This window comes from Rana temporaria, chromosome 13, assembly GCF_905171775.1.
Source record: "Rana temporaria chromosome 13, aRanTem1.1, whole genome shotgun sequence".
Taxonomy (NCBI): Eukaryota; Metazoa; Chordata; class Amphibia; order Anura; family Ranidae; genus Rana; species Rana temporaria.
The window spans coordinates 94703395-94728206 of NC_053501.1; the positions used below are offsets into that span (position 1 = coordinate 94703395).

General features: G+C 44.2%; 2 protein-coding genes across 2 annotated transcripts in view; one reads left to right on the forward strand and one right to left on the reverse strand.

Moving 5' to 3' along the window:
- Positions 1-24812, reverse strand: part of LOC120921215 (SLAM family member 9-like) — a 126300-nt gene that overhangs the window by 14417 nt on the left and 87071 nt on the right. Inside the window, exon 4 of the mRNA XM_040333945.1 lies at positions 16326-16484. Coding sequence (XP_040189879.1) covers positions 16326-16484 — 159 coding nt within the window. The remainder of the gene's footprint in view (positions 1-16325; positions 16485-24812) is intronic.
- Positions 18925-19776, forward strand: LOC120921216 (protein ALP1-like). Its single transcript, XM_040333946.1, has 2 exons — positions 18925-19577; positions 19655-19776. The coding sequence occupies exons 1-2, from the start codon at positions 18991-18993 to the stop codon at positions 19656-19658; spliced, it is 591 nt and encodes a 196-aa protein (XP_040189880.1). The 5' UTR covers positions 18925-18990; the 3' UTR covers positions 19659-19776.

The following is a 24812-nucleotide window of genomic DNA, read 5'->3' on the forward strand; positions in this document are numbered from 1 at the left end:
TATATTTTCCTGTCCCTTTTTTTTTTTTTTTTTTATCCCTTGGTGCTCAGATAAGGAGCTTTTTCTATTTACTTTGATTATGCTCATAATTTTTTGATTTTTGGATATTTTTTTTTGCTCAGGTTATGAGCTTTTATATTTTTATTTTATGCTCAAAGTTTGAGTTTTTTTTTTTGTTTTTTTGTAGTCCCTACACACGGTGAGGAGTGTATACTACAGTGTGACTGGTGAGTGAATGGGGGGGGGTGTCACTCCTGCTTGAAAAGGGGTGTCACCCTCTGCCATGTGAAAGGTGTATGAATGGACAGCAACATAATTGGAGCCTTGGCGCGGCGTTGCTGCTCCCTAATACCTTGGGTCTAATCCAATTTTGGGTGCATGTGGGGTGTGTGTGCTAGGGAACACAGTGGTGTGCACGCGTGCATTCTACTTGTGACATGATTAATGTGTGTGTTTAACGTGCAAAGAGACGTTCCACGAGACCACTCCTGACTGCTCTTCCCTCAGTAGATCGGGTAGAGTTGCTTGGGGCGGGGGATTGTGTGGTTCGGGGGTCAGGTCATCACGTATGTCAATCTGCAGGCCCCTTCTCTCGGCAAAGTTGTGCAGAATACAACATGCCCCGATGATCTTGCATACAAAGTTTGGGGAATACAACAGGGTCCCCCCGGATTTATCCAGGCATCTGAAACGGGACTTAAGGATGCCAAATGTGCGTTCCACCACTGCACGGGTACGTGCGTGAGCTTCATTATATCTTTCCTCTCCTGGGGTTTGGGGGTTCCGGAATGGGGTCATCATATGGGGTCCCAGTGCATATGCAGAGTCACCTGGAAGAGAAAAGACAGGAGGATGTTAGTCGTGCATGTGCCCCTCGTGATGTCTGCATCATGGGGGGGACAGTCATACCTGACACCCATGTCACTCACCAATCAGCCAGCTGTCCCCATACATGTTCTGTTCAAATTCGGTGGGGATGGGGCTCTGACGGTAGATGAAGCTGTCATGACAGGACCCGGGGTGTTTGGCACGGACATATGAGGCCATGGGCATCCACTATGACCTGGACATTGATGGAATGCCAGTGCTTCCTATTACAGTATATATGCTCTAGGTCACGGGGGGCCGTAGTGCCACATGGGTACAATCAATGGCCCCCACAGTGCGTGGGAAACTGGCAATTTGATAGAAATCTGTGATAATAATAATGTGCAAGTTTGCCCGGGCCGAACAGCTTGCACGCTTGGTGTGCAAACTGCGCCTCACACACGCAGATTTTTGAATCAGCGTTAGTGCCTCATTTGCATATTTGCTGAGGCAAAACAATGAGAGGGCAAGTTGCACCCTGTGCAAAAATGCCCATTAAATGCGCCGGGGCAGATAAACTGCGTCCTTTGAAAAATGCCTAATTTTAGGCTTAGCTTGTTTTCTGGGTCATCCGCAAATTTGCCTGGGCGCAAATCCGTACTTGCGCGGCGCATATCGCGATTGCCCCCGCGCAAATCGTACCTGAATCTGGGCCGTTGTCTAGAGGGAGATGTCTGTAGTAATTGGAATGTCCACACAAGATGTAAAACCTTCAACTATAGGCTTTATTTTTGCTGCATAAAACTTGTGAAGGAAGTAGAGAGTATAGAGAGAAGGGGAAGGTTCAGGTACGCGGTACAGAATGCACAAAAGTATTTAGAGTTCCAATCTTCGCCACTCAGTCCTGATTGGGTATTGCTCACGCGGATAGACCCCTCTCACATGGCCTAGCAGCCGGAATGATGCACGGACAGCACAGGAACAGTCTCTGCCACAGACCGTCTAAGTACACAAAATGAATATTCAGGAATCCTCTGCCACAAGATTTAAAGTCCCGAAATTCTTGCCTTACAGCCAAAGAGCCTTTAAGCCGATCTGGCTAAGGTATTGTAGGTTAAAGGTGCATCCTTCAAAAAGTTACCAGGCCTCTCCCAAAGTACCAGCCTTCTGCTCGGTCCTTTCCGGGACAGGTCCTCCCCTGGCTTTCTTAATTGAGTGGCTTCTTCCCTCAGGACAGACAGCACAGAATCACATCCAGCACATAGGCCCCAGTCAGGATAACTGGGCCTACTTTATAGCAACACAGCCTCAGACCAGCGTGGTCCAGAGACTGAGATCACTCACACACACCTCGTGCCAGGAGGTCCACGAGGCGAAGGACCCCAAAAAATGGCATCTGCCCCTTAAGTATCCCCTCCCTGCATGCACAACAGGGTCACCACTCCCACCGTACTACTGCCAAGAAGGGACACCCAATACACCATGGTACACCTGCGTTTCAACAGGGGCCTGAAGTGGCAACGCCATACACAGGCAACAAGGGAAAAATACTACTAGACAGTACCACAGCAAGAACAGAGAAAAATTTGTACACAATTCAACAGGTCTGGGCCCAACTATTGTTCCAGACATCCACTAAATTTGAAATAGTGCCCCCATCTTTGGGAGCAGGGAGCTACAAAAGAAAAATAAGCAATTTATACAATAACAACGAACATCTAAAAGGAACAAAAGGCTTTAGTAAAAGGTAATGTCTGAAGACCTTTTTTAAAACAATCAACAGATTGAGGGGCCCTCAACGTGTCTGGTAGGTCATTCCACAGGCGTGGGGCAGCTGCACAAAATGCCATGTCTCCCATTGTCCTCAGTCTAGTTCTTGGTATATAAAGAAGGTTTGATTGAGTGGAGCAAAGGGAACATGTGTTTTGCAATTTGAGAAGTTCTTTAAGATAGGGTGGGGCATGTCCATAAATACATTGTTGTACAAGAAGAGAAACGTTATACTCAATCCTTGCCGAGACAGGAAGCCAGTGAATTGAATGAAGAATTGAAGTCATTTGCTCATGTTTCCGCACTCCCATCAGGATCCTTGCTGCCAAGTTTTGAATGTATTGAAGCCTCTGCAGACTCTTTCTGGGAATCCCAATGAGAAGTGCGTTACAATAGTCCAGTCTGGAGGAGACAAAGGCATGGACCAGCTTTTCGGCATTAGAAAGGGATAGAATGGAACAACGTTTAGAAATATTACGGAGGTGGTAGAAAGAGGTCTTGCATAAGTAATTTATATAAGCTTCAAATATGAGTTGGGAGTCAATTTTTACACAAAGATTTGTGACTGTTGATGAAAGGGGAATATTTGAACCAGAAAAAGTGATATTGGGTATGGATAATGATTTGGTCTGGTAAGGAGTGCCAATCATGATGACTTCAGTTTTGGAGCTATTAACTTGAAGACAGTTGTGCTCCATCCATACTGTTATCTCTTCCAGACAGGTGGTGAGTACTGATAGGGATGACTGTAAAGATGGGGTTTCAGCTGTTGTACTAACATATAGCTGTGTGTCATCAGTATAACAGTGAAATAAAATTTTGTGACGGTTAATAATTTGACCAAGAGGGTTGAGGTAAAGGATAAAAAGCATGGGGCCAAGAACTGACCACTGGGGAACACCGCAAGTAACTTTGTGTGAATTAGATTTGCAATGACCAAGGGAAATGTATTCAGTCCAGTTTGTGAGGTATGATTTGAACCAACTGAGGGCTGTGTCATTGAGTCCAATAGTGAGATGGAGCCAGATTAAAAGAATACCATGATTAACAGTATCAAATGCTGCCGAAAGTTCCAATAGGATCAGGAAGGAGGGAGAACCAACATCGGATGACATGAGGAGGTCATTTGTAACTCTGACGAGAGCAGTCTCTGTGCACTAGCAGTACCCCCGTAGGAGCTGCTGAGTTCTTTTTGGGTTACCCCACAGTTCACCGTGTCCCGAAGAGTCTATGATCAGCAAATGTCAGAACAAATGTGCGCATCAATCTCTTAGTCTTTCCAATGCTTTTTTTTATTAAACAACTTGCCGAAGTAGAGGGATGGAGGGTTAGGGGAAGTTCAGATACCTTGTGCAGATCACTGAGAAACTTGCGATCCCGAAGACCAGTACACTCGCTGTCAACGGATCTTGCTCACTCGGATAGGCCTCTCACCGGCCTAGCAGCCGGAATGATGTACGGACAAAAGTCTCTGCCACAGACTCGATTATAGTACTAAACTGTTGAACAATCCTCTGCCACAGGATATGGTGATCAGTATATGACAAGTGAAACACAGCTGCACAGTACCAAGTCCTGGTGAGTCACCAGGCCCTTCTTGAGATACCAGCCTTCCGCCTGGTCCTCTAAAGGAAAGGTCCTCCCCTGGAACTTCCAATTGCTCGGCTTCTTCCCGAAGACAAGACAGCACAGGACCACCTCTGAACCAGTAGGCCCCAGACAGACTCCTGGGTCTACCTGCAGTAACATACATAGCACCCAAATGTCCCTGATTTGCGAGGGACTGTCCCTGATTTGGAGCAATGTCACTCTGTCCCTCATTCCTCCTTATTTGTCCCTCATTTTGGTCCGATCTATATAGATGTATATAAAATGCACTTTTTATCTATCAAAAAGTGTTTTCCAGCACTAAACCTTTCATCTGATCTCTAAATTGCTGCATTTGTAAATTCCAAAAGCCAATATAAAAGGAACAGTAGTGGTAATAAAAGCCCTTATGGGTTTAACCAATCTTATTTTGTTGTACAATTCTCCATTAAGGGGGCATGGCAAGGGGTGTGTCCTATGGCTACACACTTTTGCTTATAGGTGTCCCTAATTCCCATCTCAAAAAGTTGGCAGGTATGTAATATAGCCTCGGGCCAGCAGGAACTGCACACAACACAGCCAACGCTGGAGCATAAGCTCATTTAGCCACAACATAAAATCTGAACTATGTACAGTTCAGATAACCCACAAAATTTACATGAGAGCGCCTGGTCACCAGGAGCAGGGCGCTACACCTGCATCATCAAAGAGCAGGTTTCTTTAGGCTCCATCCACACCTGGCGATCTTGGGCAAAGTCCCTTACCATCCGCGGCTAGTCACCTCCAAGCCAGCCCGATGGAGAAGGGGCGAGGGGGAGTGGAAGACAGCAGCGTAAGAGCGGCACCCAGGAAAGCAATGGCGAAATCCGTGTGCGGGTCCAGAGTGCGCAGGGAGAGTGATGCCAGCTCTGGGCCCTCAGCCGCCAGGCCCGAGTCGCCTGGTGGGCCATCATCTGACGAGGATGTCCGGCCCGGAGACCGATCGGAGGGTGAGCTGTCGGGATCGGAGGACGAGATCGTGCCCAGGACGGAGGTTGCAGCGAGGGAGACGAGTCGGTCGGCTGGTGGGATTGCTTCCAGGCAGCCCGGTAAGTCGATTTCATCTATTTCTCCTGTTTTACAGCATGTTGATGGTTCGGTGGGGGGACGGGGGGGAGGGGCCCGAGGTTGGTTGGAAGTGCCCGCAGTGGCGGGGGGGGGCTACGGAGGGGCTAGTGCCTGTGGGGAAAAGGCCAGGGTAGACTTAGGCTTGCAACGTTTCTTGTTGGGGTTAATAGGCACTGGTAAGCCAGCTGAAGGGGGGGACAGCCCCGCCGTTGGCCCGGTGGCAGCTTGGGTTCCGGCAGGCGGAGGTAGCATGGCGGCGTCAGTAAATGCGGCAGCTGTGCCGGTGGCGGAGGTGTCTGTGGCTAAGGGGAAGAGCACGGTAGTGGATGGGGCAAGTACCGCGGGGCAACCCGGGGACAAGGCAGATGCGGGGGGGGGACTCTGCAAAGAAAAGGGATCTGGTCCGTTTGGCGGACGCGGCAAAGGGGGAAGTATACACATGCTACGAGGCGCCTCTGGGTTCACATATGAAGCAAGAGGTGAGGGAAAAAATTTGGAAGAGCGAATATGTGGAGATATTTGCGCTGTTGCCTCTGGAGAAGTTTAACCTGGACAGGGTTAAGCCGGAGAAGTCCAAAAAAGAGGACGAGGAAAAAAGGAGGTATAGGCTTATACCCAGGACTTTTGCGAATTGGTCGCAGGCTTATTCGATCATGGCGAGCGTGATCGGCGAGAAGAACCCCGAACACTGTTCGGCGCTTTTCAGTTACCAGGAGGCGATCAGCGAAGTCTACAGGTGTTATGGGGCACGGGGTGGCTCCGTTACAATGAGCAGTTTAGGCAATGCAGGGCGATTAGGCCGGACATTAGGTGGGATACCAAGGACATTTGCCTTTGGATGCGGCTTATGTCGGCCCCACGGACGTCCACGCCGGTTTTTCAGGGGGGGGGGGGGGGGCGGTGGAACTTCTTCCCTGGGACAATCGGCCGGAAAGAAAAAGGGGGTCTGCTGGCAGTTTAACGAGGATAGCTGCAAGTTTGGGGGGTCCTGCCGGTTCAAGCACGAGTGCTCCGGCTGCGGGGGCAACCACCCCTCTTCCCGCTGTTTCAAGCAAGGCAAGGGTCGTCCCGGAGATACTGCGAGTAAGAGGGAGGGTGGAAAGGATGCAACCGTTTCTAGGTAGGTATCCTGACAGGGCGGCTGCACTAACGTTGGAGAGGGGTTTCTTGGTGGGTTTTAGCATTCCTTGCACTTTATCCGTGGTCCCTCCGGTGTCCAGGAATTTGCGCTCAGCGCTACAACACCCCAAAGTGGTTTTGGAGAAACTGCGGAAGGAAGTGGCGCTGGGCAGGATAGGGGTCCGTTTAGCTCCCCCCCTTTGGAAGAGTTGGTCGTATACCCGTTGGGGGTGGTGCCAAAGAAGGAGCCGAACAAGTTCAGGCTCATTCATCATCTTTCCTTTCCAAAGTGGGGGTCAGTCAACGATGCCATCAGCGCGGGGGATTGTACGGTGTGTTACACCTCGTTGGATGCGGCAGTTGGATGGGTTAGGCGGTATGGTCGGGGGGCTTTGATGGCCAAGTCGGACATCGAGGCGGCCTTTTGGCTTTTGCCGGTCCACCCGGATAGCTTCAGGCTGTTGGGCTGCCACTGGGATGGGGAGTTCTACGTGGATAAGTGTCTGCGTATGGGCTGCTCCGTCTCCTGTGCTCTGTTTGAACAAATCAGTTCTTTCCTGGAGTGGGTGGTTCGGGATGTGGCCGGAGTGAACTCCGTGATCCATTATCTGGACGACTTCCTTTGCATTGGCCCGGCATCGTCGCGTATCTGCGCAGTGTTGTTGGCCACGCTGAAACACATTGCGGAACGGTTTGGCGTCCTGCTGGCGCCCAAGAAGACGGAGGGACCTAGATCGGTCATCCAATTCTTGGGCATTGTCATCGATTCAGAGGCGATGGAATGCAGGTTGCCGCTGGACAAACTGGAAGGCCTCAAGGCAGAGTGGAAGGTGCAACTCCGAGCGCTGCAGTCGCTCCTGGGGTAACTCAACTTCGCGTGCCGAATCCTCCCGATGGGTAGGGTTTTTTGCCAACGGCTGTCGGCAGGCACGGCGGGGGTTCGGTCGACCAAACACTATGTGTGGCTGGTGAAGGTTCACAGGGAGGACCTGCTGGTGTGGCACTCCTTTTTGGAGTCTTTCAACGGCAGGGCCTTGTGGATGTCCGGTCAGCAATTTCAACATGGAGCTGTTCACGGACGAGGCTGGGGGTTCGGGGTTTGGGGCATTCTTTCAGGGCAAGTGGAGTGCTGGCCCTTGGCCTCAATCCTGGCTGGCAGTGGGGTTCACGAAGAACTTGGTGCTGCTGGAGCTATTTCCGGTGGTGCTGGCAGTGGAGTTATGGGGTGAGGCCTTCCGGGACCGGAAGGTTAGTTTCCACGGGAATAATTTGGGGGTGGTACAAGTGATCAATAGAGTGACGGCGTCCTCTCCCCCGGTTATTCGGCTTTTGCGGGAAACCTGGTGCTACGCTGTTTACAAATGAATATTTTTGTGTACGCGGTGCATTTACCGGGAGTGGACAATGTAGTGGCTGACGCCTTGTCTCGGTTTCAGTGGGACAGGTTTCGGGAGTTGGTGCCGGAGGCAGAGGAGCAAGGGGTCCCCTGTCCAGAGTGGCTGTGGAGGATTCCGTTGGAATCGTCTCCCGTTGGATCCGAAAGTCAGTAAGTGAGGGGACATGGGCGGCCTATGAGAAGGTCTGGTTGGAGTGGCAGGCGCTGGTTCAGGAGGCTGAAGTGGATCCGGCTGGGCCCGAGGTACGGGTTCTGGTTCTATATTTTTTGTCCAGGAATATGGAGGCTGGGGTGTCACAGTGTGTATTGGATAAAAAAATTTTGAGTCTGGCTTTCCTGTTTAAGTGGCAAGGGTGCCCGGATTTTACAAAAGATTTTTGGATGCGGCAAGCACTCAAGGGTTATAGGAAGCAAGGGCGGCGGGCGGATGCCTGGCGCCCGGTGTCGTTTGAAATTTTGAGGAGAATTATGGGGGAAGTGGGGACATTGTGTTCGTCCCGGTACGAGGTGGCATTGTTCCGCGCAGCATTTGCGCTGGCGTTTTTTGGAGCGTTCAGGGTGGGGGAGTTGGTTAGCCCCTTGAAAAAAGTTCAGGGTGGCATGATGGCCCCGGATGTGGTGTGGGCACAAGAAGGGGTCACGCTGTTTTTGAGGAGATCTAAGGCAGACCAGAGGGGGAAGGGTAGGGCGGTGCAGGTGTTCCCAATTGTTGGTTCAGTCCTGTGCCCAGTTGTGGTTGTGCGGGAGTTCCTGGAAGTACGCCCAGAGGCGGCCCCTTTTTTTTGCATGAGGATGGGACGCCTTTGTCACGGTATCAATTCGTGGCAGTGTTTAGAAGGTGTTTGGGGGCATTGGGCCTTGTGGCAAAGGAATTTTCGGCACATTCATTTAGAATTGGGGCCGCAACGGAGGCGGCACGGAATGGTTTAGATGAGGAAATAAATATAAATAGAGTAGTAGAGCAAAAGCACCAATTAAAGGTAAATAACCATAAGCGACCGAGTCCCTCTAGAAATAGTTTAGAAAGGTTTCCTTGAAGCAAGGAAGGATTGTGGGACTTTAATTGAAGCTTAATGGATAAAGATAGAATATTTTAAATAACTCTGTAGGCTTGGTCAAACCTCAGTCATTCAACTCATACCAACAATGATTTTACTAAGAAATATTTATTTATACAAAAAAAAAATAGAAAAATATACAAAAGATATAAATTGAATGTTTAGTACATGTTAAAAACAATCAGACTATAGTTTACATAGTATATTACACGTGCAAGATGCTGCAGGTGATCTTCATCACAGCCCACGTTAATTGGGGGTTCAACTAGTTTCGCCCGAGAGGGCTTCGTCAGGAACCCGTGGAGGGTGATAGTCTACATGAATAGAGAGTATGTCAATAGAATATTAACAGGCATCAAAACCAATTAAAATACTGTGTACCAGTACAGTTCATCTAAGAAAGAAAAGAAAACACAAAAATCAAAAGAACCAAAAAGGCAAAAAACAAGCCCGTTAGTTAGAAGGCTATAGTTATAATATTCTGGACACAATATGTATCATTGACCAAAGAAATATAAACATATATATATATATCCAAGTACAAGTTAATAAATGCCGTTACAAACATGTTAATTTAAATAAAATGAAAAGCTGGACTAGATGCATGTAAAAGCTGTGGACTGTGAAGCAGTCCTTACCTTGCACCAACGGAGTAGATGGTTGGGGGCGTGAGCCGTGTCGAGATCAAATCCCAGATGTAGACCCTCTAGAGGAGGGACGAGTCTCAGCACAGCAAATGCTTAGCTGTCACATAGAGAGCAGGCCGCATGAAAAAGGCTGACCTAGAGACACAGATAGAAGATGGAGGCAGGCAGGAACTAGGAAATAAATAAAAAAGAATGAGAAAGGAAGATATATGTATAATGTATATATAGTAATTGAGTATAAAAAAAAAAAAAAAAATATATATAATATAATTATTAGAGCGCATCACATAGGTGACAAACGCTCAAATGGGAAAAGAGAGAATAATTATTAGGTGATAGAATTACCTTATTATTGTTGATTGAAAAAAGTCATAGCCATAGGTCAGATGGACTGAGTAATTGGATAATTTCAGAGGGAGGTCCAAGGTTAAATAGTATGCTGACCAGTCAGGGTTAATTCCAGTAATGCTACATAGCATAAAAAGGAATAGATTACACATTCATGCTTCAAGGGACTTACACATTCATGCTTCAAGGGACACACACACACACACACACACACACACACACACACACACACACACACACACACACACACACACACACACACACACACACACACACACACACACACACACACACACACACACACACACACACACACACACACACACACACACACACACACACACACACACACACACACACACACACACACACACACACACACACACACACACACACACACACACACACACACACACACACACACACACACACACACACACACACACACACACACACACACACACACACACACACACACACACACACACACACACCTTACTAAAAGAATATTAATATAAAAAAGACTATGACCTATATTAATCCTATCATCAGGGATGCAGAGCATATATGTATTGACAGGGTTAAAAAGAAAGAAAAAAAAATATATATTTTTTTATTTGTATAGAATATGTCCCTATCTGTATGTGCTAGAAAGAATTACTAAACAAAAAGCAGTACCTGGTTAGTTTTATAGCAGAATCTGCCAATGATGTAGCAGTTTCAATCACTTTGTAGCCAAACAAAGTGTAAAAGCTGTAACAGATTGAATAGAGTAAAGAAATTATACTGATTAAAGCAGGTATAAGGCGACTGAAGAGGTTCAAAACGATACCAATTAAGTCAGAGTGTCAGAATAATACTGACAAAGATAAGGAGAGAGTGCCTACCTTAGATCTAGCTGTGTCACAACTGCAAAGCCAAGTGATCTCTCCAGCAAAGCCCACGCTAATGGGACAGCTGCAGAGATCACTTAAATATCGCTCACAATCAGCTCCCAACAAGTGGAACCTGTATGTGAGGCGGTATCTATTACATCAGTGGGCGGGGAAATCGAATGGCCATCACAGGGATTCCCCCTGTGTTGGCCGTCAATCCCCACAGCTGATGGGGAGGCGGCACGTTACAAACAGGAGGGGCGCTGGCGTCAGGTATGACGTCCAGTGCTTATCCAATAGATGCCAATCCGAAGCGGACCTACACTGGCATCCGAGCCTACGCTCGGATTCGGCAATGCTATTAGCGTCGCTGGTGCAGGCCCCCTAGCGCCCACTGTGGTCAGCCTGTGATGCGTGCCGCTATACAGGTGAACAGCACAGCAAGCCCAAATAGTGTATGCCGCAAAAGAGCGGAGAATGGATGGAACCTCCGTGTGTGTGTGTCAAAGCTGCACAGAGAATGAATAAGCAAGAGGGATAGCTATTGAAAGAAAATAAAAAAGAAAAATCAAAATAAATGAGAAAAAAAAGAGGGAAGAATATTAATAATGATAGAGATAATAAAGTAAGAAAAAGAGAGGGGAGAGAAAATGTGATAAAAATAATACTAATAATGATAGAAAATAATAAAAAATAATTATCCCTCATTTTATTTTTAATTATTTTTTATTATTTTCTATCATTATTAGTATTATTTTTATCACATTTTCTCTCCCCTCTCTTTTTCTTACTTTATTATCTCTATCATTATTAATATTCTTCCCTCTTTTTTTTTTTCATTTATTTTGATTTTTCTTTTTTATTTTCTTTCAATAGCTATCCCTCTTGCTTATTCATTCTCTGTGCAGCTTTGACACACACACACGGAGGTTCCATCCATTCTCCGCTCTTTTGCGGCATACACTATTTGGGCTTGCTGTGCTGTTCACCTGTATAGCGGCACGCATCACAGGCTGACCACAGTGGGCGCTAGGGGGCCTGCACCAGCGACGCTAATAGCATTGCCGAATCCGAGCGTAGGCTCGGATGCCAGTGTAGGTCCGCTTCGGATTGGCATCTATTGGATAAGCACTGGACGTCATACCTGACGCCAGCGCCCCTCCTGTTTGTAACGTGCCGCCTCCCCATCAGCTGTGGGGATTGACGGCCAACACAGGGGGAATCCCTGTGATGGCCATTCGATTTCCCCGCCCACTGATGTAATAGATACCGCCTCACATACAGGTTCCACTTGTTGGGAGCTGATTGTGAGCGATATTTAAGTGATCTCTGCAGCTGTCCCATTAGCGTGGGCTTTGCTGGAGAGATCACTTGGCTTTGCAGTTGTGACACAGCTAGATCTAAGGTAGGCACTCTCTCCTTATCTTTGTCAGTATTATTCTGACACTCTGACTTAATTGGTATCTTTTTGAACCTCTTCAGTCGCCTTATACCTGCTTTAATCAGTATAATTTCTTTACTCTATTCAATCTGTTACAGCTTTTACACTTTGTTTGGCTACAAAGTGATTGAAACTGCTACATCATTGGCAGATTCTGCTATAAAACTAACCAGGTACTGCTTTTTGTTTAGTAATTCTTTCTAGCACATACAGATAGGGACATATTCTATACAAATAAAAACATTTTTTTTTTTTTCTTTCTTTTTAACCCTGTCAATACATATATGCTCTGCATCCCTGATGATGGGATTAATATAGGTCATAGTCTTTTTTATATTAATATTCTTTTAGTAAGTTGTATGCACCTGTAGATATATGTGTGTGTGTATGTATGTATGTATGTATATATATATATATATATATATATATATATATATATATAATATATAATTTGTATCCCTTGAAGCATGAATGTGTAATCTATTCCTTTTTTATGCTATGTAGCATTACTGGAATTAACCCTGACTGGTCAGCATACTATTTAACCTTGGACCTCCCTCTGAAATTATCCAATTACTCAGTCCATCTGACCTATGGCTATGACTTTTTTCAATCAACAATAATAAGGTAATTCTATCACCTAATAATTATTCTCTCTTTTCCCATTTGAGCGTTTGTCACCTATGTGATGCGCTCTAATAATTATATTATATATATATATATATATATATATATATATATATATATATATATATATATATATATATATATATATATATATTTTTTTTTTTTTTATACTCAATTACTATATATACATTATACATATATCTTCCTTTCTCATTCTTTTTTATTTATTTCCTAGTTCCTGCCTGCCTCCATCTTCTATCTGTGTCTCTAGGTCAGCCTTTTTCATGCGGCCTGCTCTCTATGTGACAGCTAAGCATTTGCTGTGCTGAGACTCGTCCCTCCCCTAGAGGGTCTACATCTGGGATTTGATCTCGACACGGCTCACGCCCCCAACCATCTACTCCGTTGGTGCAAGGTAAGGACTGCTTCGCAGTCCACAGCTTTTACATGCATCTAGTCCAGCTTTTCATTTTATTTAAATTAACATGTTTGTAACGGCATTTATTAACTTGTACTTGGATATATATGTTTATATTTCTTTGGTCAATGATACATATTGTGTCCAGAATATTATAACTATAGCCTTCTAACTAACGGGCTTGTTTTTTGCCTTTTTGGTTCTTTTGATTTTTGTGTTATCTTTTCTTTTCTTTCTTAGATGAACTGTACTGGTACACAGTATTTTAATTGGTTTTGATGCCTGTTAATAATCTATTGACATACTCTCTATTCATGTAGACTATCACCCTCCACGGGTTCCTGACGAAGCCCTCTCGGGCGAAACTAGTTGAACCCCCAATTAACGTGGGCTGTGATGAAGATCACCTGCAGCATCTTGCACGTGTAATATACTATGTAAACTATAGTCTGATTGTTTTTAACATGTACTAAACATTCAATTTATATCTTTTGTATATTTTTTTTTTTGTATAAATAAATATTTCTTAGTAAAATCATTGTTGGTATGAGTTGAATGACTGAGGTTTGACCAAGCCTACAGAGTTATTTAAAATATTCTATCTTTATCCATTAAGCTTCAATTAAAGTCCCACAATCCTTCCTTGCTTCAAGGAAACCTTTCTAGATGAGGAAATAGTCAAGAGGATAGGCAGGTGGGATTCGAGGAGGTTTCGGCTATATATAAGACCACATTTGTTGGTGGACTTGGTGTAAGAGCTTAAAAAAAAAGGGATTATGGGTAACTCCAATGGGTGGGGGGTCGGTCAGTGTAAGGGGGACATGGTTGTTATGGGGGTATGGGATTGTCTCCCAAGGGGCATGATTGGTGATGGATGTATTGCTTACTGTCTTTCAGGTACAGGACAAGGATTGGTCTGGATAATGGGCCACTCTTTCATACATTGGGGGGCTAGGAGAGCGGATGTGCGACCGGACGGTCGACAGCTGGGGGTCCCAAGACAGGAAGCGTGCATAAGGTGGCTGGGTTTTCCTGGGATGTTGTGGAGCAGGGTGGTGCCGGAAGTGCACAGGTTTGCACGGTTGGATCGTCCACCAGAAGTGTTGGTACTCCACGTGGGGGGAAATGACTTGGGGGTTTGTTCCATGCTGGATTTCGCACGGGACATTAAATTAGATTTTTTACGAATCCGCATGTCATTCCCGGATAAGGTTGTGGTATGGTCGGACATGGAGGCTAGGACATCATGGAGGATGGCTAGGTCAGTGGAGGGGGTGAACAGGGCTCGTAGGAAGATCAACAGAGATGTGGGGAGGTTTGTGATCAGGAACGGGGGACTGGTGGTCAGGTATCCGGAGTTGGAGGTGGATACATGGAGATACCTGCGGGGTGATGGAGTTCACCTGACAGACGTGGGTATCGACATGTTGGTGTTGGACCTGCAGGATGGGGTACAGCGAGCGTTGAGGGTGTGGAGGTGCGCCCAAAAGTAAGGAGTTACCTTTGGGTGCTGGTGGCGGGTGTTTGGACTTTGCAGGAGAAGAAATTACCCCAAAGATGAATGCCATTACCCAGCGGTGCTATGGGTTCTGAAGGGGTGTTAGTTGCCAGTTTACCAAGTGTAGCTGGGAGGTTGGTTAATGGGGGGCACTGCGGTCAGTGGTCGTCTCTGAGCCAGCTTGTCGGCTTGAGGCCTATGACCAGAGGTTAGGTACCGCAGTGCCCAAAATGTTATAATGTTAAAATGGTTACAAGTTAGTGTTTAGTGGTGCCTGCAAAGTCCAGCACCAGGAGGGTTAAAACTGTTTTCTCAGGTATATGTGTTTACATGGTATTTATTATTTAATATTTAAAGTTATTTAAATAAAAGGAGGCTGCTATGGACAGTTTATACTCCAAGTTACAGTGGTGGTCTCATTATTTATTAAAGGTTAAGGGGGAGTAAAAGTGGTGGGGTCTTAGCAGTAAAAGGGTAAATTATGGGATACCATAGTCAAGTAAGGCCCGGAGCAGAAGACAAGCCTGCAATAGGCATAGGGCCGGCCATGACAGGGTTAACAGAAAACCCTTGGCTAGCAGGTAGGAGTGGTTAGAGAGAGGGCAGTGGGGAGGGGAGGAGAGGTTATAAATTCCTCCTCCCCGCTTTCCCGGGCAACACAGCGTGGGGAGAAAGTTTCCCACCCACCCTCCCTTGTTTACGGTTTTGCGGGTATAGTAGTTATAAGGGTCTGTGATAGTTGGTTTTTGTTTTGGGTGCTTTCCTTGTTTTGTTTCTTCTATAGAGGTACGAGGTTTATGATGTCGTGGCGGTGGCGGGTGTTTGGACTTTGCAGGAGAAGAAATTACCCCAAAGATGGATGCCATTACCCAGCGGTGCTATGGGTTCTGAAGGGGTGTTAGTTGCCAGTTTACCAAGTGGTAGCTGGGAGGTTGGTTAATGGGGGCACTGCGGTCAGTGGTCGTCTCTGAGCCAGCTTGTCGGCTTGAGTCCTATGACCAGAGGTTAGGTACCGCAGTGCCCAAAATGTTATAATGTTAAAATGGTTACAAGTTAGTGTTTAGTGGTGCCTGCAAAGTCCAGCACCAGGAGGGTTAAAACTGTTTTCTCAGGTATATGTGTTTACATGGTATTTATTATTTAATATTTAAAGTTATTTAAATAAAAGGAGGCTGCTACGACCAGTTTTTACTCCAAGTTACAGTGGTGGTCTCATTATTTATTAAAGGTTAAGGGGGAGTAAAAGTGGTGGGGTCTTAGCAGTAAAAGGGTCAATTATGGGATACCATAGTCATGTATGGAGCAGTGAGTGCATAGGGCAAATTAAATATGATGCATAAGCATTCATGAATCTCCCAGTACCTTCTCTCTCCACCATCCAGTAGAAGAAATTGTTCTCTAAACTGTATTTTAGAATAGGCGGAAGATGAAGATCAGACTGTTGATCAATGGTGAGTCCAGAGTGACAGATAACCACTGACTGTGGTTCCAGGGCACACAAAGCTAATGAATAGCTCAGCCAGACAAAACTGAAATAGCCAGTTTAGGCAGGCTGAACCTTAAAAGTTTCACGTACATGAAATTGGTCTAATGTACTTACAGATCTCTGGAAGCGGTATGTAATTACCTGTTTCTGGAACACTGAGTCTAGGTTCTTTTTTACAACATGTTTGAAATACAGCGCAGATTTTTTCTTTTATACAACATATACCGGTAAATGCACCAATCAGGAATATAACCAACGCCGTTGGGGCTAGACACCACCAAAGCCAATACTCATGAGTTTCTGTAATTAAAAAAAAGTAGACCATAAATCCGATTGTTAAATAATGTATATTTAGTTCAGTATACAACAATCACAGAGGTTATTTACATTACACATTCTTTTTTTTTTATTATTTCCATTCACACAATTAGTATATGATGATTACATTTTATATAAAAAAAACAGCCCTTAAAGCACATCTATCTAGAGTTTCACTCTTATGCCTGGTACACACTAATGCCCCGTACTCAAATGCAGTTCAATGCTTCCGAGCATGCGTCAAATTGTTTCCGAGCATGCATGTTTTTTCTCCATCAGAGTTCCATACAGACTAACAGGATTTCCAACATTTTTCTCCCTCGAAAAAAAGAGAACATGTTCTCTTTCTAAGCCTGTCGGAATTTCATAAGGAAAAAGTGTGTACGTGGCATTTTACTGTATGTTTCTTTCGTTTAACCCATGAAAAAAACTGACAGCTTCGGTTGGACCAGCTGTACTAATGATCCAACGTTAAATCAGCGATCTCCCACTCTGAGCTGTTGTGTTCTGAACAGAACACTCTGATCAGCGCTCTCAGCCATTGGCTGAGAGTGCTAATAAGGAGCTGGTCGGCTGCTGGTTTTCCAGCATGCTTGTTCACCAGAAGCTGGTTAAATGGCGGACTGCTGTTGGACCGGTTGCCATATACACAGGCAGAATGTCAGACGTTTTTTATTGAACCGGACGATGTCGCCCGGCTTTCGACCCGTGTGCATGGGGATTTACTGTGCACACCTAGGTGGCCCTCATGGGTGGATACAATAACAGGTTTGTGATGTAACAGACTCAGGCCCCTCCTACTTACAACCAGACTCCTACCCCTGCAGTTCTTAAGTACTAAAGTTCTGTCATAGCAAACACAAATACCAGGCAATGCAAGATGATCTATGTGTTCTGAAAACTGGAGGGAACTGTTTTGCCTTAGGCTGGGTTCACACTACGTTTTTCCCGTCCGTCCGCCGCATACGATTTATGTGAAAAAACTTATGCGGCAGAAACTGATGTAACAGTACGTAAACGTATGCTCAAAACTGTAACGTATGCGTTTATAAAACGTATACGGTTTCATAAAGTGCGTACGGTTCCATCCGTTTTTGGTGAAAAAAAACGCATACGTTTTTGGAATTAGTGTGATTTTCTAAATAAAGATTTTCTTGTTTTATTGAAATTTGGCAGGAAGTAGGAGTGGTTTCACATCTGTTCGTGTTTTTTGAGCTAGGAATGAGTCAGGAGAGCAGTATTTGTGGCTATTGATTGTGTTTTTTCAGCTTTATTGTGAAAATGATTGTATCGCCAATACTACGCATGCAGTTCCTTGAGCGGCAAGAGCGTGAGCGTGCGAGGCAATGTAGAAGAAGGATTTTTTCACGTCGGTATTGGGTGCATCCAGTGAATGCCATCAGGCCACGGCTTGGTGCCTTTCAGGCCCTTTACCTACAGCTCCGTACTTTCCCTGACAAATTTCAGCGGTATGTGCGGATGGCTCCCTCTAGTTTTGATGTCCTTTTGGAGTTTGTTCGTGATGACATCCAGCGGCAGGATACGCACCTACGATTCGCAGTGTCGCCAGAACAGCGTCTTGTGGTGACCCTAAGGTAAGAATTTTTAATCTTCCACTTCAATTGTGTATATAATGTGTTTGTGTGATATGTTTAAAAATTGTTCTTGAAGTGTAGTAGCCCATAGCAACCCTATATATTTCTTAGGAGTCATCAAATGTGACCAAAGGTTCCAAAAGGCCAAGCTTTCCCTTTATCATTTTTTAAAAAAATCGCCAGATATGTCTTTTAATATATCGATATATATGTAGTATGTATATATGTGTATATAGATATATAGATATATAGATATATAGATATATAGATATATAGATATATAGATATATAGATATATAGATATATAGATATATAGATATATAGATATATAGATATATATATCTATATAATTTACACACCAGTGGCATATATGAAAACATAGTATAGTCTCTGTGGTGCAATTGTAGCACATTCAGCCAAAAACTGAAAGGTTGGTGGTTGAAGTTCACCCAGAGACACATCTATCTTTTCAGAATCATATGAAGTGTAGGTAGCACCACAAATAGTTTGTTGCAGGACGTGAACGTGATAATGTGTATTGCGTTATGTGTTCACAGTTGTAATAATTTTTTTTTACAATACTTTGATTTTTTATTAGGTTTTTGGCGAGTGGAGAGTCCTTTTCTTCGCTACATTACCAATTCAGATTGGGGAAATCCACCATCTCTACTTTGGTACCACAGACATGTGAGGCGATATGGAGGAACCTTCAACGCCAGTATCTTCCAGATCCAACCACAGCAATTTGGAATGAAGCAGCAGAGGGATACTGGAAACACGCCAACTTTCCAAATTGCGTTGGTGCACTAAATTGAAAACATGTCAGAATTAGGAAGCCCTCTGCTAGTGGCTCTTTATTTTACAATTATAAAAAATATTTTTCCATCATACTAATGGCAATCTGTGATGCCAGCTACAATTTTTTGGCAGTTGACATTGGGGCCTACGGTCAGAACAATGATTCACGTGTGTTCAAGGAGTCTAACCTTGGCAAAGCCCTGTATGCTGGCACATTCCAGATTCCAGGACCCAAACCACTAACGGGTATTGATGGACCTGCCCTGCCTCATGTGATAGTGGCTGATGAGGCCTTTCAAATGGCGGAAAACTTGTTGAAGCCATACTCAGGGAGAAGACTTAATGGCCAAAGGCGTGTCTTTAATTATAGATTGACACGTGCACGCAGGTATGTGGAATGTGCTTTTGGTATCCTCACTAATAAATGGCGCATACTTACCACCAGCATTCAAGTAAAGGCGGAATCCGTGGACTCTGTGATTAAAGCATGTGTGGTTCTGCATAATTTTGTAATAAAATTGGAGCCAGGGTCCATCCCCACCATGGAGGAAATAGCAGAGGTCGAACTTTCTGGACTGGAGCCTAACCCAATCAGATCAAGTGTTTCAGTGATGCAGATACGTGAACAGTTTTGCAACTACTTTTCATCAGAGCAAGGTGCATTGCCATGGCAGCATACAATGTAAGTATAATTAGTTTTTTTTTTTATTATTTTCTGTACTTTCAAAATCTTAAATTTTTTTTTTTTCATATTCACAGATGAATATTGCAAGAGACAACTGGAAATCCCATACCTCCATTGCTGAAACATCACAATTGTGTCCATTGTATTATAGTTCTATTATGATTTTGAATAAAACACCACACTGTAAAACTTTAAATTCAATTTTTTTTATAAAAGTAACAAACGGCTCTTTTCATAAATTAACAAATACAACATTTCCAAAAAAATATAAATGTTAAATAACAATATTTATTCTCCAAAGAATAATTGAAAATTAAGGATTTGGGACTCTGAACTAATCCCAATGTGGGTGTCCCTATAATGTTAACCAACTAGATCTTTCAGTCGGCACGATCCATCCTAAAATCGGCCCCCTGAGTATGCTTGCTTCTGGTTTAATTTATTGGAACCTGGGACAGACCATATTGACATCACAGATCCACATTCGCGTCACGTTACATTCGGCCACCTCAAAGCAAAGGTATGTAAGGGTCAAAGTTCACACACACCCTCAAGGAATTCTTGCATTGAGGTGGCAGACCGTAATGTGACCTGAATGTAGCACAATGACGTTAATATGTTCTGTCTACATGTTCGCAAATAACAAACCTGCAGCAAGCACACTCAAGGGGTGGATAGTAAGTTGCGGACTGAAAGATGTAGTATAGGGCATAAAAATTAAACAAAAGAAACTTTTTGGAGTGAAACCCTTAAATTCTACGGTATGTTTGCCCTTCCTCTGTCTCAAAGGTTTCATTGTAAGGTCGGACATATGAGCTATATGGCCGACTTCTGGGTTGCTGTGGAAAGGAGGGTGATGCAGGTGGATACATAGGTGCTTGGGTGGGTGGGGGGTTAAGGAATTCATGTGTAAATTTGATAAGCTGCTGTTTATAAACAGCCTGCTGCTCCTCACTCATCCTCTCCATATAGGGTATTAGGGTCATTAAGAAATCCCTTGAGGGGCTTCGGGGGGGGGGGGGCCTCCAATCATGCCTTCTAATCGAAGAACACGCACATCCAAATGTAAAAATTTGGATGTGCAAATGTTCTCCAATTTATCAATGCCATCCAGCATGCATTGGAACATTTGATTGTCCCTTCCTTTTTTGGATGAATGGCGGATGGAGGAGCGAAAACTACTGGTGACTGTAGGTGGTTGATGTTGAGATCCACCCTGCGCAGGTTGAGGGTTCTCTTCATCCAGAATGGCCTCAGGTTGAGCAGTTGGTTCAGCAGGGGTAGGCAAGCAACCCGTATTTGTAGATGTTCTAAAACCAAAAATAAAATAGAATAAATGAGAGAGAGAGAGACACAAGGGGAGAAAGACAGAGAGGAGGAGGGAGAGACAAGTAGAGATGGAGAGAGCTAGAGGGAGAGAGAGAAGGGAGAGAGAGGGAGAGAGAGAAAGAGGGGGAGAGGTACAGTGGAGGATACAGAGAGAGAGAGAGAGAGAGAGAGAGTGAAGGAGATGGAGAGAGAGAGAGTGAAGGAGAGAGAGAGAGTGAAGGAGAGAGAGAGAGTGAAGGAGAGAGAGAGAGTGAAGGAGAGAGAGAGAGTGAAGGAGAGAGAGAGAGTGAAGGAGAGAGAGAGAGAGAGAGAGAGAGAGACACACAAGGGGAGAAAGACAGAGAGGAGGAGGGAGAGACAAGTAGAGATGGAGAGAGCTAGAGGGAGAGAGAGAGAGGGAGAGAGAGAAAGAGGGGGAGAGGTACAGTGGAGGATACAGAGAGAGAGTGAAGGAGACAGAGAGAGAGAGAGAGTGAAGGAGAGAGAGAGAGAGAGAGAGAGAGAGAGAGAGAGAGAGAGAGGAAGACACAAGGGGAGAAAGACAGAGAGGAGGAGGGAGAGACAAGTAGAGATGGAGAGAGCTAGAGGGAGAAGAGAGGGAGAGAGAGAAGGAGGGGGAGAGGTAGAGTAAAGGAGACATGTAGGGAGAGAGAGAGATTAGATTTATTAATTTTAAGATGAATATTCACTTACGCCCTCAATTCCTGGACCTTTGTCAAAAAAGACAATCTCTTGGCATGTTTGTAGGTCGTCTTTTTTGCTCCCGATCCACTAGGTAGATTAGATTCTCTGACTCATTTAAAGAAGCTGTCCCGGACAGAACGCCATCTCTTCTCGACCAGTTCTGCTGTAAATTATGAAACAACATGAGAGTAAAAAACATTCTATAGTATATATTATATTTTAAACCTGTTCTAAAAATATATTACCAATGGTATCCTGCAATTTTTCTGAATAGGAGGCAAAATCTGGGAATAATTTTACATAAATTTCCTCCCACTTTCTTCTTGTACAGGTGTTGTCGTGGTGTTTCTTGTGGGATTTGTCCCACAGAGAAGGCCTCTCTTGGACATACTGGATGACATCCTCTGTGGCAAAGTCCGTAGGGTCAATAGGATAATTTTCCTTTCTTTCTTTTGTTTTTTTCTGTAAAAAACGTGGCACTTAGCTAAAATAATGGCGAAACATTTCAAAATCATTCACACGTCACATTTAGTTTAGTTAACCTTGCTGGCCACCTTGGCAGGGATAGGGTCTTTGTTTGGCCTCTTTCTCTGTGTAGACTGTTGAGATGGAGGTGGCTAGTAAAACAAAATCCAAAATTAAATTAAAAATTATTTGGGGACAAGTGTGGGGACAAGTGGAGGATCCTTACACAATCATACATTCATTGCTGAATATATCAAACAAGACAATACAAAATAATTACCTCAATAGTCGGTGTTTGGGTCAAGTCCTGTGAAAATAGGATTTGGGTTTCATCTCCCAAGGACATAGAAGGCTAGGAATTAAATAAAAAAAATTAATTTAGGCCCATTTGATCAACATATGAACTTTAAATAGCAAAAAATATACTTACACTCACAGGTCCAGGCTCTGTTAAAATGATGTCAGGTAATTCCGGACTTGGATTCTGAAGATTGAAAACCAAATATTAGAATAAAAGGAACATGAAATATTATTTAAAATAGGCTCAACAACATAACAGTTTGAAGTTAAACACTTACATCCATGACATGTGTAGAGTGTGCACTTTCTTCACTTGAACTTGCCATGTGGATAAAACCTTTAGAGAAATAAAGTTCTAATTAAATATTGTAAACTAAAGTGTAGTATAAGGATATACATAAAAGACAAATGTTTTATTAATAGTGAAACTATGTGTTGGAATGGAGACAGCAGGTTCTTCAAAAAATATATATAATGATTTAAGGGTAAAAAGTTAAGACTATCCACCTAAACATAGGGGCACATATGTACAATTTTAAGGGCACATCGACTGCATAAAGATTTGGGGGACACCTGTGGCATGCACATTTTTATGGGGAACACCTGCAGCATGAACATTACTATGGGGACACCTGTGGCATGTACATTTTTATGGGTAACACCTGCAGCATGAACATTACTATGGGGACACCTGTGGCATGTACATTTTTATGGGGAACACCTGCAGCATGAACATTACTATGGGGACACCTGTGGCATGTACATTTTTATGGGGAACACCTGCAGCATGAACATTACTATGGGGACACCTGTGGCATGTACATTTTTATGGGGCACACCTGCAGCATGAACATTACTATGGGGACCCCTGTGGCATGTACATTTTTATGGGGAACACCTGCAGCATGAACATCACTATGGTGACACCTGTGGCATGTACATTTTTATGGGGAACACCTGCAGCATGAACATTACTATGGGGACACCGGTGGCATGTACATTTTTATGGGGAACACCTGCAGCATGAACATTGAGATGGGGACACCTGTGGCATGGACATTCATATGGAGACACATGTGTGAACAAGTACATTTTTAGGGGGACACACGTGGCATGGATTTCTTCTAATCAATTTATAAAATATAACTGAAATCCAGGGTGTTTTAAAAAAAAAAGGGGGTCTCCAGGTATTGCCAAACATAAACCACCTATATTTGCAATACAATGCAGAGTGCCCACTGAGGCAGGCATTTTAGCAGCAGTATTTGGTTAAAATCGCCTTTTTTTAAAAACACCTCTATATCGAGCTACTCTGCAATTATAGGGCTATTGGGACATGATGGTGAGCATGCATGGGTTAATGATGACGTAAGTAACAACATGGAAACGAGTACTCACAGATAAAAACCTCACAAGGTGGAGAAAGATGGCTGCAGTGTCCTAGACGTCACTGTTCTCTTCCTGATACTTCTTGAAGGAGGAAGTGGCTGTGGAGTGGGAGGAAGTGGGTGGAGTAGGGTGGGTGGTTCTTTTGCCTGTGAAAATGTGCATGTGCATACAAAAAACGCATATGGTTTAAACTTATGGAACTGCACATATGTGCGTTTTCCATTGACTTCAATGTTAAAAAAAACTTATGCGTTTGCTATAAGGTTTCAAAAACGGCCGCAAAACCGTGGTTGAACACGTTTTCGCGTACTGTTAAAAAACGTTTTGCAAGCAAATCGTACACACCCGGATGCATCTGAGTGCATACGATTTGCAATGCATTGTCTATGTATGCGTTTTCCCATACGGGCCCATACGTTTTCAATACTGAAATCGTATGCGGCGGACGGATGGGAAAAACGTAGTGTGAACCCAGCCTAAGAGTACTTCTTATTTCATGTACCTATATACTTTATTATTGCCATATGTATAATAGAGAATGACATTTCACTGAGACACTCTGTGATAACACAGCTGGCCTAATGCTTCTCTCTTCTTTTGTTAATTTCCTGGGGTTCTTCTTTGGGAGTCCACATCACTGCTGTCATGATGTGGACACTTCTTATTGGTGGAGGTGACACTTCCAACAGCCGAGTCCTCTCTCATAGGCTCCAAAGGCAGGAGAACAAGTGGGGAGGCGGCGCCCAAGAAGATAACAAGTGGGAAAATATCTACAGGGTAAGAAATTAACTTGGTCTATAAAGGAAATTGGGACTTTGATCCATTTCTTAGGAAGAGGTATTTGGAATTAAGTTTAAGGAGAATGGTAATTGATGCATGATTTGATGCACTATTTACATTTAATTTTTACCTGGAGGTGGACTTTAAAGCGGGGTTCCACTGCAAACACTGTAGCTGCTGACTTTTAATAAGGATACTTACCTGTCCTAGGTGCCATATGCCGCTCGTCAGGAGTAAGATGCATAGAGGGATTCTAGAGTTAAATGAGTAAAGAGATTTGTTTAG